Raw genomic sequence first — 21224 nt, 5'->3', positions numbered from 1 at the left:
TACTTCTTCCAGCTCTCCCCGGGGGATCCCGAGGCGTTCCCAGGCCAGCTGGGTGACATAGTCTCTCCAGCGTGTCCTGGGTCTTCCTCTGGGTCTCTTTTTTTTTTTCGCGGGCCACATAAAATGATGTGACGGACCAGATCTGGCCCCCAGGCCTTGACTTTGACACCTGTGCAGTTGATGGTACCAAACTTTATTTTAAAATATGAAAAGAAAGATCAGTTATAAGATAAGATAAGAAAACCTTTATTTGTCTCACAATGGAGAAAGTCCCAATTTACACCAGCAATATTATGAAAGGGAGAACTAGAAGAACAAGAAGTATATAAATAAAGATAAATTATAAAATACAAATATAAGCATAATAAAAATGGGTGAGTGGACCTGAGTGGAGAGTTCTGCTTTTCCTTTTTTTTTTTTCTCCATTTTAAACTTGTAATCAAGTATCAAATCTCACACGAAACGTTTTAAAGTCAAATAAAGCAAATTGTAATAAAATAGAATATAAATACAGTAATCCCTCGTTTATCGCGGTTAATGGGGACCAAAACCACTCGCGATAAACGGAAATCCGCGAAGTAGTGACCAATATATAAAAGATGTGTATGTCTGTACAGTATATATACCAGTCTTCCTCACCTGGCGGACCGCGATCCACGACCGGACCGCCGACCTCCTCTGTCCGGACCCTCGGCAAATTGTATAAAATAATAAATTATAAAGTTATTTTTACGTTATACATTTTATATTTTTGGACTATAATCTGAGCATTCCCGCGATCGCTTGTTAAAATTATCCGTTGTATTCTTTGCGTGCACTAACAGATGTATTGCAGAGGACCGCAGCAGCGCGACTGTGTGTATAATGTTTGACTAACTGGAGACGCTGGCTGAGCAGGGCATGTCGGCGATAATGATGCGCTGATTGGCTCCTCTGAACTTAAGGTGTGCCCATACAAAAGCGTGAGCACGCGTCGATCCCAATACACACGCATTCAAAATGGATGATTGTGTCAGGAAACAGACGCATGCGCGACGCCACAGTGTGCTCACATCTTCAGCCCAGGAGAGCCGCACACAGACAATTAGACAAGACGAATCGCGGGAGGTTTCGATTGTGTGCAGTTCTGCTCCCGTCTACCCGGGGATCTTTGCAGCTGTTTAACAGCAGAACACCGCAACATGGTAAATGAACATCACAATGGCCTCCTCAAATAATATTTGCATGCCTCAGACATTGCATTCACCTTTAGTGGAAGAACAGCACTGCACATTCCTGTGCTCCCTTGTGTCAGTATTTAAAATGGTTCTTAACTCCTCTTCTGATATATTTTTCAGTGACTTCAGGGGGGATGTGAAAAGGGGAATTGTACAAATGAAAAGGATATTTTTGTTTTCATGTTTAGTATTTATTTTGGTAAAATTAGTATTTTGTTTTGTTTTTGTTAAATTAAGGGAAAAAAGACAACTACTGTTGAACAAAGTTAAAGTAAAAATGTCTTATTTCCCTAAAAGGCCTATTTCTATTATTAAGCAGGCACAACTTAACAAAATAAAAGAGTTCCTGTGCCTCAACACAATACCTCTCATTATTTGCTGTGGACTGGCAAAGTGAATAATTGTTATTTTCATGCACCCCATTATTGGTTGGTTGTGAGGAGTGTTGATTTGTATAAGCTTGGCTTGACCATACTAAATGGGCATATAGCCCTGCTCCCCATGGCCGCCGTGCATGGGACCGGACCTTGGTCTTATTTAAAAAAAAAAAAGTGGACCTACAGCATTTCTAGTTGAGGACCACTGATATATACAGTATATATATAAATTGCCCCACGTGGGCCTTTGCGCTTGAGCAGAGCACCAACACGCACACACACACACACACACAGGCCAGCGATCCTGCTGCGTGCAGCAGACGTGTTTATGATTCGTCAATTAAGGTTGTTTGGACAATTAAGGATGGAGAGACCTGCTTTTGTTCTTATAAGTCTCCCCCCCCCCCCCCCCACACTGTCAAGTAAAATTTGAGTGCTCAAGAATTTTACATTCTTGTGTATAGCGACAAACAAATGTATTGTCGTAGAAACGTGAGGAAACATATGGCCAAAACCGTCTTTCAAGTATAAAGTGCAAAAGATGAATGTGAACAGAGCAAACAGTAGAAAAGTAAAACAAATAACAAAAATCACATGCATATAATACTGCAATACTTGAAGCGATGGCCATTTTTGTACTGCTCAGACTAAGATTGGTTTAGGTTTTCAGAATTTTATCATCCTTGCTTTCTGACATCATTGTAAATTTCTCTTGCTACCTCCTCTCTATTTGCGCTGTAAATGTATTTTCTGCCAACATTTTGTGTAACTATTATCAGCGAATGGGGTGTGGTCGCTGACAAGTGACCCCTTACTCGATTCACTCAGTCGGGGCCCCAAATGTGGGCCTGCAGCTATTCATAATGGTGAGTGATTCCAACAATGGGGTTTCCATCCAAATGTTTCCTGTTTGTTTTTCCGTGCATTATTTGGTATGCTAAAGTTTATTTAGAAGTTCGCCTTCATGTGCCGTCATGGATAATCTTCCCAGCAACACATAACACAGACATCTTTGCTGTTTTCCATCAAGAATGGCATAAATATTCAGATTGGGGGCCCTACACAGCTGCTTAGTCTCTTTACAGGCTGGGCAGCCCTGTGATAACTTGTAGGTTGGACGTATACGGTTGAGAGTTCAAATTGCAGATGCATCGGATATGTATCTGATTTATAGCCACATACGAAAGAGGCCTGAGTCGAAGTAAAAAAAAAAAAATCTGAATTGTGGTGGTCACATTTCATGTACAAATTGGAATTGACCTGCAGTGTGAACATCGCCAGAGCACTTGGTAACATAAATAGTGCCATTTTTTAAAACATTTTGAAACAAGCATCTTGTCCTAATGAGGCCCACGAAAATTGTTGAGGTATTTCTGTTCGGACTAAAAATGAGCAACTGTTGAAGTCACCATTACTTTTTTTTTTTTTTTAATCATCTCTCCAAACTGCAGTGTGAGCAGCAGCCTGCCGAGGAAGAGGAGGACGATGTCGATGCTGTGATTGTGGGAGGAGGTGAGGAGGCGGAGGAGGATGAAGTAATTCAGCAGGCGGTAGAGGCAGTGATTGTGGGAGGAGGTGGAGAGGTGCAGAAGATGGGACGTGTGGTAGTGCAGGAGGATGGCTGTCCTGCAGTGATTGTGGAGGAAGTGGCCAGCGCCCAAGTGGAGGAGTGTTACTCTGCACAGGTGTTGGTGTATGATGATGAGACTTATCTGATGCAAGATGTTGCTGAGGAGCAGGAGGTTGTCACAGAAGTGGCAGAGACAGGTGAGACAATATAATAATTACAAAATCATCCTTTTTGTTATTACACTGTAAGTCCACTACACTATATTTGGGGGAGGGGGGGGGTGTTGACTCCACCACACAAACGCAAAATGCTACATTGTAACCCTTATAAAACAATGCTATTGCGATTCCATTTGGTCATGTCTTTGCAGATCAGGATTTTTTTGCCACTTTGGGGATTTAAAAGAAGAAAAATCTGATCTTTTTTTCCCCCATCAGCTAAAAATTACATGAATGGATCAGGACAACTAATTTAAACAGTCCTATTCTCCATGCTTTTCTCAGTTTGACATGAAACAAAGATGACACCTGCCAATACAGTGCCTCACCATTGTGCTAAGGAAATTTTCAGTGGGAAGTGCCCGCTGAGTTAACCGAGTTTAGTGTCACAGTGCGTCATCAGCAGGTTGTATCAGAGATACTGTGTGACTGGAAGAGTCACTGAAAGGCATTTTACATTTTACACCTGTTGTGAATTTTGATTTTACACTTCTTGTTGAAGAACAGGAAACATTGAATAGTTGGCCCTCGTATGTTCAAAAGTTTAGAGAATGTCAAATTAATTTCGCTTATAAAGGTTGTAGTGCATTTTAGGTTCTTTCTGAAATTTCACCAGAAAGGCAAATATCCCAGAGTTTTTGTGGGTTGTAAATACCGTAGTATGATGATAGTTTTGTTAGCCTGCAAAGCCGCAGCTCCCTGATGAGTCAACCTTGATGAGCTGGAGCAATGTCATCCATGAAGATGAAATTAGGCCCATGTTCATTAAGGGGCACAATCACTGGATTAATAATGTTATTCAGGTAGTATGGGCTTGTCACTGGACCATTCACAAAATGTAGGGCAGTGCTTGACCCACTGGACTCACCTGCCCACACTGTAACATCGCCACCACCAAAAGCACGTCTGGTGACAACAGTGGCTGATGCACAGCAGTCTCCTTGAATTCTCCAACATTGTTGGCGGCCATCATTTCTGCTCAGCGTGAATCGACTTTCATCAGAAAACAGCACTGAGGTTCACTGGTCCGTCATCAAGCATAAATGCTCCCTAGCCCATGCAACACGATGATGCCTGTTCCTGGTGGTGTGGACAGGCACCCTTGCAGGTCGTCTAGCACGCAGATCACGCCAATGTGAACTGTTTCGAATGGTCTGACGTGACACTTGGGTGCCTCTCACCTCCCTTAAACGTGCCTTGAGTGGAGTAGCATTTGTCATTTTGTTGTTCACAATGTAGTAGTCATCAGCATGGGATGTGGCCAAAGGACATCCACTTCTACATCTTTCAATGACTCTTCCAGTCTCTCGGTATCTCTGTTGCAACCTGCTGATGACACTCTATAACACTCTAGGTTCAGTAGCCACTTCAGAATCAGAATAATCTTTATTGGCCAAGTATGTAGAACACACAAAGAATTTGTCTCCGGTATAACACGCTGCATTAGTATCATTATAAACAAGGACATAACAGATAAGTATGGAAGGACATTTCGTAATGTAAGTGAACCGTAGTGCGGTAGTGTGCTGGAGAGTATTCCGGCTGGGGACTCCCTTGTTCTGCTGGGGGACTTCAATGCTCACGTGGGCAATGACAGTGAGACCTGGAAGGGCGTGATTGCGAGGAACGGCCCCCGCCGTCAGAATTCGAGTGGTGTTTTGTTATTGGACTACTGTGCTCGTCACGGATTGTCCATAACGAACACCTTGTTCAAACATAAGGGTGTCCATATGTGCACTTGGCACCAGGACACCTGCGGCCGCAGTTCGATGATTGACTTTGTGGTTGTATCATCGGATTTGCGGCCGCATGTTTTGGACACTCGGGTGTCAACTAATCACCACCTGGTGGTGAGTAGGCTCCGATGGTGGGGGAAGATGCCGGTCCGTCCTGGCAGACCCAAATGTATTGTGAGGGTTTGTTGGGAGCGTCTGACGGAATTCCCTGTCAGAAAGAGTTTCAACTCCCACCTCCGGCAGAGCTTTTCCCATGTCCCGGGGGATGCAGGGGATATTGAGTCCGAATGGCCGCTCGATTGTTGAGGCGGCCAATCTGAGTTGCGGACGTAAGGTGGTTGGTGCCTGTCGTGGCGGCAACCCCCGTACTCGCTGGTGGACACCAGCAGTAAGGGATGCCGTCAAGCTGAAGAAGGAGTCCGATCGGGCCTTTATGGCCTGTGGGACCCCAGAAGCAGCTGACGGGTATCGACTGGCCAAGCGGAACGCAGCTTCGGTGGTCACAGAGGCAAAAACCCGAGCATGGGAAGAGTTCGGTGAGGCCATGGAAGCCGACTTCTGGACGGCTTCGAGGAAATTCTGGTCCACCATCCGACGTCTCAGGAGGGGGAAGCAGTGCACCACTAACACTGTGTACAGTGGGGATGGGGCGCTGCTGACTTCGACTTGGGACGTTGTGAACCGGTGGGCAGAGTACTTCGAAGACCTCCTCAACTCCACCAACACGCCTTCCTTGGAGGAAGCAGAGTCTGAGGACCCTGAGGTGGGCTCTCCTATCTCTGTGGTTGAAGTCACCGATGTGGTTAAAAAGCTCCTCGGTGGCAAGGCCCCAGGGGTGGATGAGATCCGCCCGGAGTTCCTCAAGGCTCTGGATGTTGTGGGGCTGTCCTGGTTGACACGCCTCTGCAACATCGCGTGGTCATTGGGGAGAGTGCCTCTGGATTGGCAGACCAGGGTGGTGGTCCCTCTTTTTAAAAAAGGGGACCGGAGGGTGTGTTCCAACTACAGAGGGATCACACTCCTCAGCCTCCCTGGTAAGGTCTATCTATTCAGGGGTGCTAGAGAAGAGGGTCTGTCAGGAAGTCTAGCCTCAGATTGAGGAGGAGCGGAGTGGTTTTCGTCCCGGTCGTGGAACTGTGGACCAGCTCTACACCCTTAAGCAGGGTCCTTGAGGGTACGTGGGAACTCGTCCAACCAGTCTACATGTGTTTTGTGGACTTGGAGAAGGCGTTTGACCGTGTCCCTCGGGGAGTTCTGTGGGAGGTGCTTTGGGAGTATGGGGTACCAAGCCCCCTGATACGGGCTGTTCGGTCCCTAAACTGCCGATGTCAGAGTTTGGTTCGCATTGCCGGCAATAAGTCGGAATCGTTTCCAGTGAGGGTTGGACTCCACCAAGGCTGCCCTTTGTCGCCGATTCTGTTCATCACCTTTATGGACAGAATTTCTCGGCGCAGCCGAAGCGTTGAGGGTGTCCGTTTTGTTGGCCTCAGTATTGCATCTCTGCTTTTTGCAGATGATGTGGTACTGTTGGCTACTTCAAGCAGGGCTCTCCAACTCTCACTGGAGCGTTTCGCAGCTGAGTGTGAAGCGGTTGGGATGAAGATCAGCACCTCCAAATCTGAAACCATGTTCCTCAGTCGGAAAAGGGTGGAGTGCCCTCTCCGGGTCGGGGAGGAGATCTTGCCCCAAGTGGAGGAGTTTAAATATCTTGGGGTCTTGTTCACGAGTGAGGGCGGGAGGGAGCGAGAGATCGACAGGCGGATCGATGCAGCGTCTGCTGTGATGCAGACGTTGTATCGGTCTGTTGTGGTAAAGAAGGAGCTGAGCCAAAGGGCGAAGCTCTCAATTTATCGGTCGATCTACGTTCCAACCCTCATCTATAGTCACGAGCTATGGGTCGTGTCCGAAAGAACGAGATCCCGGATACAAGCGGCCGAAATGAGTTTTCTCCGCAGGGTGTCCGGGCTCTCCCTTAGAGATAAGGTGAGAAGCTCGGTCATCCGGGAGGCGCTCAGAGTAGAGCCGCATTAATTTAAATGAATTTTAACGGGATTAAATTTTTTCTCGCGAGATTAACGCGGCACATATCACCGCGGATGTTACGTTGCTCTATAAATAAACCAGAAACAAAATCAACAAGCGCGCTGCACAGGTCCATGCACATGTCTGTTTTGCCAGCCACGGCAGCGCGAGAGACCGAAAACGGATACTTAGAGTTTATAAATGGAAAGTTTGCTTCTAAAAAGTTGCCAGATAGTTCCACTGACAAGACCAAAGTTACCTGTATGTTTTGCAGTCATAACCTGAGCTATCATTATTGCACGTCGAGTCTGAAATACCACTTAATGGCCAAGCACACAGCTGATATGAATACTCCGCCCCCTCGTCTCACACAGACAGCTATGGATCATTTCAAAGCGAAGAAAATGGATGACACAACGAAGAATAAATTTGCTGAAGCCAGAGCTAAATGTATGGCTACATTGTCCACAGCTCGACACAAGCTGAAATCATTCGCATTTGGTCTAACGACTCCACTACGGATTGCCAGCGAGAGCCTACATTACAAGCTGTATACAGAGATAGTATGTCGCGGGGAAGGCTAAGGTACACCAAGCGGAAGAAGACACTGTTTCGGGAGAGAAATAAGAGACTAGGTTGATGAGCCTCTGGTGAATAAAGAGCCGGTAGCCTGTCGAATACGACTGACGCGATTGTTACCTGTTCCGTGTCCATATAAATATAGCGGGTGGAGCTTCTCTGTGTTCGTTTGACAGTGAAGGTGAGCTGTGGCACGTCGAGAGTTCAGCAGTGCAGTGGTAGCGACCTAGAGACCACACTGAAAATAAATGTATTTTAAATTTAAAAATAAATTAATATTTCAAGCTATGGCTTCAGCAAATTTGTTCTAAGTCGTGTTATCCATTTTCTTCACTTTGAAATGATCCATCGCTGTCTGTCTTAGACAAGGGGGCGGATTACTCACATCAGCTGTGTGCTTGTGTGGTATTTCTGACTCGACGATCTTTGATGATCGCTCAGTTTACGACTGCAAAACATCCAGGTAACTTTGGTGTTGTCATTGGAACTATCTGGCAACTTTTTAAAGTAAACTTTCCATTCGTAAACTCTTTAAGTATCCGTTTTCGGTGTCTCGCGCTGCTGTGGCTGGCAAAACAGACATGGGCGTGGACTTCTGCAGCGCGCTTGTTGTTTTTTTTCCGGTTCATTTATAGAGCAACGTAAAATCCGCTGTGATATGTGCCACATTAATCTCGCAAGAAAAAATTTAATCACGTTAAATTTCATTTAAATTAATGCCGATAATAACGCGCTAAACTGACAGCTCTAATATGTACCTGTATATATACTGCATACACACACACACACACGCGCGCGTGTGTGTATATGCTTATATACTTTTGTGTCTTTTTCAGTGGAGATGTCGAGTCAGGACATTGTGTGTTTCGATAAAACTTTTGAAGCAGCTGAAGCTCTTCTGCATATGGAGTCTCCCGGAGGGTTACATGATCGCAACACAGGTAACAACACTTGCATTACCTTAGCTGGCAGCATCTATTGCTATTTACTCCATGATACTGTGACTGGGGCCTTACTTCAGAGTTTTTCTAAAGAAGTCACAGGAGCACCTAGAAGGTCGACGACAAAATATTTCTCGCCAAGAATGCCATTATAGTTCATGTTTCAACCCTTGAGGCAGCAGAGTACCGTATTTTCACGACTATAAGGCGCCATTAAAAGTCTTAAATTTTCTCCAAAATGGACAGGACGCCTTATGATGCGGAGCGTCTTGTGTATGCACTGAGTTCCAAAACCTGACTGACAGCCGACACGCTGTTTATATAGAGAAAAGGCGGAAGTGAGTGTGGACAGCCATGCGGCAAAGAAGTCGGCCAATCAGTGAAGGGTGGGCGTGTATATATATACATATATGGAGAGAGAGAGAAAAGGCGGACGTGAGTGAGGACAGGCATGCGGCGAAGATGTCCGCCAATGAGTGAAGGGTGGGCGTGTAAGTGGACGCTAAAGGGACGCCCCAAGCAGGTACCAACACCTGTATAATTAAACACCTGTGTATTATTGCAAAACAACTTGGGTTTTGATTTCTAAGAACCCCCGAAAATAAATTCTACAAAGAGACACGCCTACGAAGCTCAGTTCAAACTTCAAGCCATCGGTTATGCTTTTGGCATGCGTGCCCATCTCACAGCAGCGGTGAAAAACCAAGTCAAGCAAATGAACTCTGAGCTTGCCGTCATTCCCGGAGGCTTGACTAAAGAACTCCAACCGCTGGACATCGGCATCAACCAGGCGTTCAAAGTAAAGTTGCGACCGGGCGTTCAAAGTAAAGTTGCGAGCGGCATGGGAACAATGGATGATCGATGGCAAACACAACTTTACAAAGAGTGAGAGGCAGCGCCGGGCGAGTTACGCCACAATTTGCAAATGGATTGTGGCTGCTTGGACGAACGTGTCAGCTTGCACTGTTGTTCGAGCTTTTGGCAAAGCCGGCATCATTTCTATGGAGCCACATGGCAATGAGAGTGACTCTGACAATGAGAGGGAACCCGGCGTTTTTGATGGATTACCGGTACTTGCACAATTGTTCAATTCTGATACAGAAGATGAGGACTTTGATGGATTTCTGGGTGATGATTGATCGAAAAACGTGAGTACATTGTACGATGGCTAAATAAAATACAACCGAACTCAGTTTTGCTTCCGTTGCCTTTTTAAAAACGTGGTTTTAGCGTGTATCCGTATGTCTTGGCATGCTACCGTATGCTTCAAGCTAACGTGTGTTTTTAGCGTGCGCGCATGCATGCCGTATGTTTAAGCTGGCGTATGTTTTACCACTGTAAAATTGCGCCCAATAATACAGTGTGTTTTGTCTATGTGTCAAATACAGAAATAGCACCCGTTAATGAGACTGCGCCCAACAATACAGTGTGCCGAATGGTCGTGAAAATACGGTATTTTTTTTTTCCACCCATCCATTCATTATCAGAACCGCTCATCCACACAAGGGTCTCCTGGCTGTCGTTGAGCGGTAGGCAGCGTACACTGAGCTTGTCATTAGCCAGTTGCAGCAATTTAACATTCAGTTTGGATATTTCAAAAGGTTGCCACTTCAAAAAGGTGAGAAATTAAGACATACTGTACATGTTGCTTGCTGCCATGTTGCTACTTTGGTGCTTTAAAGTGTTCGGTAACCTTTTTAATTCAATTAATTATCATACAAGTATAGGTCGACGTTATCAAGTCTTTTTATTTACCACTCTTTTTCTGAATATATTGCAAACAATACAATACTTTTAAGACTTTCTTTACTTCCATGGCTTGTGCCAGAAGTTCACTTTACAAACCCCGGAAAAAACTGTGGATTCATATGAATCAAAATTAGACCTTTTGAGTTTGAAGAAGTACTAAAAAAGCAAAAAAAAAAAAATCATTGTCAAACAAGTTTTTTGCTGTTTTGTTAAAAATGAGGAATCACTTAATTATGAGGAAAGAAATTATGGGCTTCATTTTCAATTCTAAAACAAATCTAATATTTACTCAGTTCCAAATACACATCCAATAGCCAGACAGGTGCTTTTATTTATTTATTTATTTTGCTTGTTTAATAATAATGATAGTTTTGGGGAACATTTGTCCCACAGACCGCTATGATATGACAATATCTGACAATACCTCATCGTTTTTATTTCCCCAGGTTGTGTGTGTGAGACAATCTGTGCTTGTCTTATCCGCTCGAGTGAGACAGCCGTGTTGAGTATTCAATAATTAAAAAATAAAGACACAAAATACAAGACTATATGCACTATGGCCAACCAGAGTGCCGCTTCCTTCACGATCTATGATTGGCTCGGACCATGATATGCGTGTCTGTTGAGTGAGGCTTGAGAGTATGGGAGACTTAATTTTCCCTATCCTCGATCGGCAGGCAGGTTGCACATGTGCAACCTCGGTTTCTTTTCAGGTGCGGCATTGTGAAATTAGGGCACATCATTGAGCCCTGCTTCCAGATATTTAGATATATTTGATATTTTCCTATGGACAGTTGTTTTAGTGTAGTTTATATTTAATGTATTTAGAAAAAAAGGATTACCGTATTTTCCGCACTCAATGGTGCACTGAATTATGAGGCACACCTTCAATGAATGGGCTATTTTTTAATTTTTTTCATATTTTGGATGCACTGGATTATAAGGCGCAATGTACAATGCATCCACTAGATGTCGTTACGCTCGACTCGAGAGGCGTTCATGACTGCCTCCGAAAAACGTAAATTAACAATTTCTTCAATGAAACTACAAAAATTGAAAATAATGCATAAAAACAGAAAATCAAGCGAGGAAATCCCAAAATAAATTCTATAGCACCCCCCCTCCCCCCCCGGCATTTCCTTGAGCATAGCCCCAACAGTACGATCAGATGTTAGTTAGATGTTGGAGACTGGACTGTCTCAGAAGTTTTTGTTTTTTATTCCTTTGTTGTGTATTCACAAACGAGGAAATCACAAAATAAATTCTGCAGGGGGGCTAGAGAATTTATTTTGTGATTTCCTCGCTTCATTTTCTGTTTTGATCTCTTATTTTTAATTTTCGTAGTTTCATTGAAGGAATCGTTTAATTTCTTTCAACAGAAGAAGAGAAGGCAAGACTGTGATAACCATTAATAAAGTGTGTGTTTAAAAAAACAACAACACCACAGCTCTCCCTTTTTTGGAGCTGCAACATGTATCTATATCTACATGAGCTATATTAGCCTACTATCAAAATTACTAAATTTGCTACAATTACACAATGAGCCTTCCTGATTACCGTATTTACACGACCATTCGGCGCACCGTATTGTTGGGCGCAGTCTCGGTAACGGGTGCTATTTCTGTGTTTGACACATTCACAAACGCACTGTATTATTGGGCGCAGCCAGGCATGGTAAAACATACGCCAGCTTAAACATACGGCATGCATGCACGCACGCTAAAAACACGTTTTTAAAAAGGCAACGGAAGCAAAACTGAGTTCGGTTGTACTTTATTTCGCCATTTTACAATGTACTCACGTTTTTCTCTTCACCTCTTACACGCTCACCCTTCACTCATTGGCGACTGGTACCTGCTAGGGGCGTGCCTTTAGCGTCCTCTTACACGCCCACCCTTCACTCATTGCGACTGGTACCTGCTAGGGGCGTGCCTTTTGCGTCTTCTTACACGCCCACCCTTCACTCATTGGCGGACTTCCGCATGCCTGTCGTCACTCACTCCGCCTTTTCTCTATATAAACAGCGTGTTGGCCAGAAGCGCTCTCAGTCATGCTTTGGAACTCGGCTCATACACTAGACGCTCCATATTATAAGGCGTCCTGTCCATTTTGGAGAAAATTTAAGACTTTTAATGGCGCCTTATAGTCGTGAAAATACGGTAAATGTTTTTTCCGTGCGGTGCATTCTGTAGAGCAGGGGTGCCCAACCTTTTTTGACGATCTACTTTTCGTTCAACCAACCTACCGTGATCGACCCGCACATATACAACACACTTACAGACAGTTATTTTTTTGCGGCTCCAGACATATTTGTTTTTTGTTTTTTTGTCCTATATGGCTCTTTCAACATTTTGGGTTGGCGACCCCTGTACTAAGTATTTGTAGAATATCTCTAATACCATATAGTGAGTTATGAAAATCTTTATAGAAAGAACTGGCAGAAAATATTTCGAAAAAAATTGTCATTAGCCACCCAACCAATTTGTTGTGGGAGCAAAGCCACGGTGACAAAAAATCGATAATCTAATTTTTTGGGTGCCCAGCAGATGATGTGATGATGGAGACAATAGTGGAGGTTTCAACAGAGTGTGGACCGATGGAGGAGGAAGAATCCTTCCCCATCCCGCCTGATAATGAACCTGTTGCCAAAAAGAAGAGAGGAGGTCAGTGTCAACAGACTGTCATACGAAACTGGAGTGGTGCTACGAATCATCTCTTTTTGATGCTTGATGTTAGCAGACAGGCAGAGAGACTGCTTCAGTGTACAGTGATATAGGAAAGCTGGAAATTACAGTTGTTTATTTTCTAATTTTAGGTGGACGTAAGACAAAGATGCACCAACCTACATCCAACGGTACCTTTGACCTGGGGATTAAGAAGAGACAGAGGGAAGGAAAAGGTAGATGGGCATGCCTTATGTTTTGATTTATTCCTGCCCGTATTATTTATTCATTTGTTTTACCATTTATTATTTAAGTGATCACCCTAAAAATCAAAACAATGTACAAGGGGAGTCTCATCTTCCCACAGTGGCAGGCATGTGAAAATGTTTAACTCGAAACTCTTCCTGTCTAGAACATGGCAGAACGTGTGGCATTGCTTTTACATGTGGGATAGAGCCTGGTGGCCTTTTCCTGGAATGATCATGTCGATTAAAGTTTAATGTTAGAGAACATGTGGAAAACCAAGGCTTGTAGTTCGCTTTGGCACAAGCATTTTGGTATTTCTATGGGGCTGCCAAAATCTATGTATGAGAGAGGCAATTGTCTAACTCTCCAGCAGTCCATGTAAAATGAATGTGACACACCAAATAAAAGAGTTTTGAAAACAACTCTTCAAGAGGGCATGCCTATAAAGTTCAATGTGTGTAAATATAATAAATATTTTTATGAGCTACAAGATAAGATAACCTTTATTAGTCCCAAAATGTTCTTTCTTTAATATGTTCTATGCGCCTCCAATCGTCTAAACATGGCATTCTGATTAATATTGTGTTTTGTCCATCTCAGGAGCAGCCATTTTGCCAGTTGTCGTTGATTGAAGATTACATCACAAATGCTCAGGGCTCAGGTCACACCCAATCATGGATCAACTCCAGAAAACGGTTGAGTCGTGATTGGTCGTTATCTGACCCCTGAGCAACTGAGATGTCATTTTCAGTTGACAAAAATATGTATATTTATTTCTTTCTTTTTAAAAATAGCATTACTGTACATAGTATGCTGCAATAGCGTCCGGTAGAAATGTTCTTGACAAAACGTGAAAAAATGATGGAAATTTGGGCAAATTGTGATGGAAGTGAAGTTCTGTAGGTTGGTAGTTCTACATTTGACACCGCTGTAACAATTCAATTGTCAGGTTAAGTCCCATTTCCTTAGTTAGATATTTGGTGTTTTTTTTATTTGGTAAGCTCAAAGATAATTTTACATCATGTTTTTTTCCTCTCAGGGAACACCACCTACCTGTGGGAGTTTTTGCTGGAACTATTGCAGGACAAAAACACATGTCCTCGCTACATTAAGTGGATGCAGAGGGAAAAGGGAATCTTCAAATTGGTCGACTCCAAGGCCGTGTCCAAACTTTGGGGGAAACACAAGAATAAACCCGATATGAACTATGAAACAATGGGCCGAGCCCTCAGGTCAGCCATTCTGCACAAACTAAAACTTCAATCATTTGTTTCAAATTAAGCATCCCAACTAAACACATAAGCATGTTGTACAATGTCAAAAGTCCAGTGTGTTCACATGCAGATATTACTACCAGCGTGGAATCCTGGCAAAGGTGGAGGGTCAGAGGTTGGCTTACCAATTCAAAGACATGCCAAAGAACATTCGGGTCATTGAGGATAACGATGAAGGTGAAGACAGCGAGGGCGTGTTGTCCAGCCACCAGGGTCCCGAAATGCTGGGCACCAACACTAGTGCTGCCTACCATCCTCAGCAAGCTTATGTCACAATCATCCCCAACACCACCACCACCAGGTCTTACACTTTCGTGCACTTTTTGCATTTTTTTTTTCATTCCGCTTGATTTAGTTTGTCATAAGCCACACCGAGCAAGTGTCTAATAAACATTTCTATTTATTCAGTGTATAATTGTTGAGATTGTTCACTTCAACATTTTATGTTGATCATCTCAGTGTCTTTGTTGCTATCTTGAAGTCGTTAAATACTGCTCAATAGCTGCGTGCTTCCCGGAAAACACCACATGTTCAGTAATTTTTTGGGTAGCTGGTGTTCATGATTCTGTGTTTCCTTCTCCAACAGGCCCATTCGTGCCATGCCTGTGGTCATGACTAACTCTCTTGGGCAAGTGACATTAAATTCTTCGGCAATCCTAACCACCACGGCAGGAGGCCCAGTTACAGTAGCTAGTGCTAGTGCGCCCCCAAAATTGGTCATCCAGACCCTGCCCACCATGCTGCCGTCTGGTTCCAAAACAGGTGATAAAATCACAATCATCACGATCCCAGCCAACCAGCTTGCCACACTCATGCAGGCAAGTCAGTCAAGCCAGGTGACTCAGCTCGTACAGGCCAAACCTGTCACAACACATCTAGCGCAGGCTGTCCCAAAGCCAGCAACAACCCCTACCGTCCATCTAGCAGCAGGCACACCAGTGCCACAACTTATCCTAGCCAAACCGCAGCTCACGGTGCAACATGTCCAAAGTCCTACCCAGCTCAAGGAGTCCTCCGTCACTCAGCCGCAAGCAGCACAATCTGAGGTATCGACCCTCTCCAGTCAGCCAGTAGCACCAGAAGAAAGCCCAACTTCCTGAGAAGTCAAACCTCAGGTGGGATGCTCTCGGGGGGAATGACTGTAGATACTGCAGAAGGAAGGCAAGTCATATCAAACCCACCTCCTGGACCCACAACAGAGCACTTTGACTGGCTGCTCTCATCGTGGACAAATTGCAACCCCACAAAAGAGGAATGGAACCGGTGTGTGAAAAAACTCGCTCAAAGAAGATGGGCAGCCTTAGATTGCAAATGAAACATTTGCGGTCAAACTGTATGTAAACTCACCGAAAAAAAACAAATTGTAAATGGAAATCTACAGAGCATTTTGATACACAGCAGGTATGTTTTCTTCTCCTAGACGAAGTTTGTTTGGTTGATTTCATCTGTTTTTCAACCTGTTCTTGTCTGAAGAGTTTTGTCCTTACCTTGCACTGTTAAATACACTGCTTTTTTTTTTTTTTACTGCAATTTAAAAGGGAGTCAAAGGATGTCAATATCCAAATAAGGTAGATTTGTGCTCCACATATGAAGTATAGTATACAATTATTTCTTGTACTATCAGTTTTACAAAAATGTGTTATAAAAATGAGAAAAAAGAATTGTCTTTCATTTTGTCTATCATTTCAGCTGCAAAATGTGAGAGAAAATTTGGTGGGTTGAGCCATGTGGGCGCCATTTGTAAAGCATATGGTGTTTAAACTAACACTTCGTCACAGTTACCTTCAAACAATGTTTTTAAAGAAACTTGAGTTGCCTGATTGCACATTGCAAACAATATTTGTTAATTTAAATATAGTAGTTTGATCGAAATAGTAAATGATGATCTGGTCATTTGAATCAGGAGTCTGTGCAACAGGATAGCGGCCCTCCAGGACTGGAATTACCCACCCTTGCTCTAAATTCTCCCTCTGTATGAGTGTGAGTGCGGATGGTTGTTTGTCTATGTGTGCCCTGAGATTGGCTGGCAACCAATGTCAGTGCTGTTCAAAATAATAGCAGTACAATGTGACTAACCAGAATATCCCTGGTTTTTAGTATATTTCTTATTGTTACATGCCAGACAAGTTACCAGTAGGTGCAGTAGATTCTCAGAAAACAAACAAGACCCAGCATTCATAATAGGCACGCTCCGAAGGCTGTGCAATTGGGCAAATTGTTCAAAGGGGTGTGTTAAAAAAAAATAGCAGTGTGGCAACCAATCTCTGAGTTCATCAATTTTCGGGAAGAAAAAAAACAAAAACAGGTGTGAATCAGGTGGCGCCTATTTAAGGATGATGAAGCCAGCACAGGTTGATCATGCATTTGAGGAAAATGGGTCGTTCAAGACACTGCTCCGAAGAATGGCGTTATTTGATTAAAAAGTTGATTGGAGAGGGAAAAATCTATAAAGAGGTGCGAATTATTGGCTGTTCAGCTAAAATGATCTCCAATGCCTCAAAATGGGTAGAAAACCAGACACGTGGAAGAAAACGGAAGACAACTATTAAAATGGACCGGTGAATAACCAGAATGGCAAAGGCTCAGCCAATGATCAGCTCCAGGATGATCAAACACAGTCTGCAGTTACCTGTAAGTGCTGTGACAGTTAGAAGACGTCTGTGTGAAGCAAATTTATTTTCAAGAATCCCACACAAAGTCCCTCTGTTACAAAAAAGGCATGTGCAGAAGAGGTTACAATTCGCCAAAGAACACATCAACTGGTCGAAAGAAAAATGGAGGAACATTTTGTGGACTGATGAAAGTAAAATTGTCCTTTTTGGGTCCAGGGGCCACAGACCGTGTGTGAGACGGCCCCCAAACTCTGAATTCGAACCTCAGTACACATTGAAGACAGTGAAGCATGGTGGTGCAAGTATCATGGTCTGGGCATGTTTCTCCTCCTCTGGTGTTGGGCCCGTTTATCGCATACCAGGGATCATGGATCAGTTTGTGTATATCAAGATACTTGAAGAGGTTATGTTGCCTTATGCTGAAGAGGACATGCCCTTGAAATGGGCGTTTCAACAAGACAATGACCCCAAACACACCAGTAGACAAGCAAAGTCTTGGTTCCAAACCAATAAAATTAATGTTATGGAGTGGCCAGCCCAATCCCCAGATCTCAATCCAATCGAGAATTTGTGGGGTGATATCAAAAATGCTGTTTGTGAAGCAAAACCAAGAAATGTAAATGAATTGTGGAATGTTGTGAAGCAATCATGGAGTGAAATAACAACTGAAAGGTGCCACAAGTTGGTTGACTCTATGCCACACAGATGTGAAGCAGTTATAAAAAACTGTGGTCAAGCAACTAAATGTTAGGATTGCTAAATCCTACCTTTTTCTTTGGAAATACAAAATAATTTTGAGTCTGTACAGTCAACAGCAGACACTGCTATTTTTTTGAACACACCCCTTTGAACTATTTGCCCAATTGCACAGCCTTCGGAGCGTGCCTATTATGAATTCTGGGTCTTGTTTGTTTTCTGAAAATCTACTGCACCTACTGGTAACTTGTCTGGCATGTAACAATAAAAAATATACTAAAAACCAGGGATATTCTGGTTAGTAACATTGCACTGCTATTATTTTGAACAACACTGTATGTATATATGTATGTGTCTATATATATCAGTGGCGGATGGATGCTGGTCTGTCAAGGAGGGGAAGTTCAATTTCAGCCGACATCATAAAATGTGCTCGTTTATACGTGAATTCTACTCTCCGTTCCTTTTCAAGAAAATGATCTGTAACCTTGTCATACCAACAAGGCGTCTTTTCCAGGGACTCCTAGTGAGCTCTCTATGGCCAGCAGAGCTAGGCTGCTTAAACCGCCTTGGCCCATGGTGTTGCGGGTGTAAGACTTGAGCCGCTTTAGACAGGAGAAGCTCCTCTCTACACCTGCAGATGTAGCTCCAATTGTTGCCACGAATGACAGCAGTTTGTAGACCTGAGGCATTGCACTGTCTAACTCCATGTCTTTCAGAAACAAAAAGAAATAACACAGCTTTCCCCTGTAGCCATGCAAGTCCTGGTTTGAGTATAGGACTTGAAGTTCAGACCTCAGTCTTGCTGAATCAAAGAACTGGCCAAAACCTTTCACGACACTCTGAAATGCCTCCTCTGGAAACACTCGTCTCATCTCATCAAACTTCCCTGGATTGACTAATTCCAAGAAGCAACTACAATAAAACCCACAGAAATAAAAGATTAATTTGTCGCTAGTCGTTTTCAACAAAGAGAGTGTCGCAAAGACGATTAGAAGTCTCCAGTTCAACTCAGAACAAAATGAGAATTGAAAATTGCTCCCACAGATGCAGACACCAAAAGATCAGTGATTGGCTCATTTCGCTGTCAATCAAAAAGAGATTCAGACTCAGACAGATCATCCAATCATCATGCAGAAAAGCTGAGCGTCCGGGTCAGCCGATAAACGCCCACTGTCCATAGACTCCTAGAGACGCTGAGCGTCCAATGGGCGGGACAAAACCAGCATTTATCCAATGATTCATCTCATTTCAATGCATTGGGACAATGGGCTCTGAACTCTCTCGACCAGGGGTGGCCAACCCGCGGCTCGCGAGCCACATGCGGCTCTTTGGCTGGTTCAATGCGGCTCCCGGGCTTTCACACGACAAGCGTCGAAAACGCCTCGGCAATGGCGATGCCATTCAAACAAAGGCGCTAACTACACAGAACGTACTATGTCAGCCTATCTTCAATCCCGTTACTTGATTGACATAGAGGCCAACCAATCAGACGACTGCATCACCACTCATGCACAAACAACAGCACTAAGCGCTAAGCTAGTCAGCGAATTACCTCTGATTTTAAGGCAGGGGTGCCCAATACGTCGATCAGAATCGACCGGGAGCCAGTGAACTGGTCCCAAGTCTGTATCTTTAGCTTTCGTTCATTTTCGGCCCGTTCCGACTGTTGCTCATTGTGGTGTTCGTGCATATGTGCGTGAGTGCACTGGTGGGAACCCACGTGTGTGTGTGTGTGTGTGTGTGTGTGTGTGTGTGTGTGTGTGTGTGTGTGTGTGTGTGTGTGTGTGTGTGTGTGTGTGTGTGTGTGTGTGTGTGTGTGTGTGTGTGCGCGCGCACCTGCGCGATCGGGTTGTTCGTGGGAAGTTGGTCGCTTCAAAAGTTGATCTTTGGCCAAAAAAGTGTGTGTGTGTGCGTTTGCATGTGCGCGCGCGCGCGAGGAAGGGTATGATGTGGCTCTTTGCAGTAACACAGTAAAAAAAATGGCTCTTCGTCTCTGACTGGTTGGCCACCCCTGCTCTAGACGCCCAGCTTCCGCGCTGTAGACGCTCAGCGTCCACATAGTTTAAAACCTTCGTACCGGGATTTGAAGACGTGGTGACCTTCCGGTAGTCCAAAATTGACATTTTGGACAGAACCCGGTACTAAGGTTTTAATTAAAGCTGAGCTTCCCTTGCAGTCTTAACCCTCATATTATGTTGAAAAAAAATCACATTGATTATGTTGTGGGTCATTTTGACCCGCACTGTAAAAATCCACACAAAATAGTCAAAAAACAGGTTACACCAGTAACAACTTTGTTTAAAATGATGTAAACATTCAGATAAGAGACGGACAACAGATTTTTAATCCCAAAAGTATATTTAAGAACTGTTTAAAGTTTTTCCATGTCACGCTTATTTTTTTCATTTAACTTTTCTGAGATTTTCAGTGTTTTATCTACAATGTATTGCATTGGCAGTTGTATGTGTGCTGTCAGATTGTCAAATCCCCTTTTGGTGGAGTTGTAATCCAGGATCATTTGTGGCTTCATGTCTTCTCTTGTGCTCAGAGATGCATCTGTGTGCATTGTGCTCATTACAAGAACATTTTTGTTTTTCTTTGGGCAGTTTGAAACAACTGCTGCTTTCTCAGTGAAAACAAATACTGAGGAATGCAGAGGTCTGCCCTGCATCTTCAGAATTTCACCGGGAATTTCTGTCTTATTTCTTCTGACTGTTGCCAACATAGTCAGCTTTCTCTCCTGAACTTCATCTCCAAGGCCGTAATATTGTAAAGAAGTTATGACTTTGCAGTCCTTCACTCATCTTCAGCACCACACCCATCATCTGAATCTTCTCAGATGCTCCTCCAGGTAGCTTTCCAGTATGCACTTGCATATTCCATGCAAAACTAGATATTGCATCACAGGCTGCCCATATTTTGATGCCATACGTGCCAGAAAGATCCTCTGTCTCTGAAATATCTTCCTCTGCATCACTATCCCAGTTCAAACTCTGTGATGAAGCTTATTCAGCTGTAAATTTTCTGGAGAATCATTTTTGGTATGTTGGTCAAACAAATGACATGAGAAGAGTGACGTTTCAAATGAGAGAAAGTTCCTGCTCTACACATACCTGGCTGGGTATCTGGCAGTCACTGAGCAGTCAAAACAAAGTACTGTTCATCAATTAGACATGTTTCTTTTGGATCTGAAAAGCTTCTTGCCCACATTAAAGTGTCTGGGTCAAAATGACCCCAACATCGTATTTGTATTCAAACGGTGCACAGACATCCCACTACACATCAGAGTGTCCAGATTTTACCCACCAGTTCATGACCCTA

General features: G+C 43.6%; 1 protein-coding gene across 4 annotated transcripts in view; it reads left to right on the top strand.

Annotated features, from left to right (window-relative positions):
• elf2a (E74-like factor 2a (ets domain transcription factor)) overlaps nt 1-16253 on the top strand; it is a 44220-nt gene extending 27967 nt beyond the window's left edge. For 2 of the 4 annotated variants that reach the window (XM_086131601.1, XM_086131610.1), the window contains 7 exons: nt 3046-3361; nt 8556-8660; nt 12953-13072; nt 13225-13308; nt 14358-14550; nt 14663-14893; nt 15179-16253. In XM_086131601.1, coding sequence (XP_085987727.1) covers nt 3046-3361; nt 8556-8660; nt 12953-13072; nt 13225-13308; nt 14358-14550; nt 14663-14893; nt 15179-15692 — 1563 coding nt within the window. In that variant the 3' untranslated portion in view covers nt 15693-16253. Of the gene's footprint in view, nt 1-3045; nt 3362-8555; nt 8661-12952; nt 13073-13224; nt 13309-14357; nt 14551-14662; nt 14894-15177 lie in introns of all 4 variants that reach the window. The other 2 variants (XM_086131620.1, XM_086131627.1) reach the window with 2 other exon arrangements.
• The last annotated feature ends 4971 nt before the right edge of the window (nt 16254-21224 follow it).

The sequence above is a fragment of the Hippocampus guttulatus genome, chromosome 2, assembly GCF_054856545.1.
Source record: "Hippocampus guttulatus isolate MCC_2025c chromosome 2, RoL_Hgut_1.0, whole genome shotgun sequence".
Taxonomy (NCBI): domain Eukaryota; kingdom Metazoa; phylum Chordata; class Actinopteri; order Syngnathiformes; family Syngnathidae; genus Hippocampus; species Hippocampus guttulatus.
The sequence above is the reverse complement of the archived record's forward strand: the minus strand, read 5'-3'. Positions and strand labels throughout refer to the sequence as shown.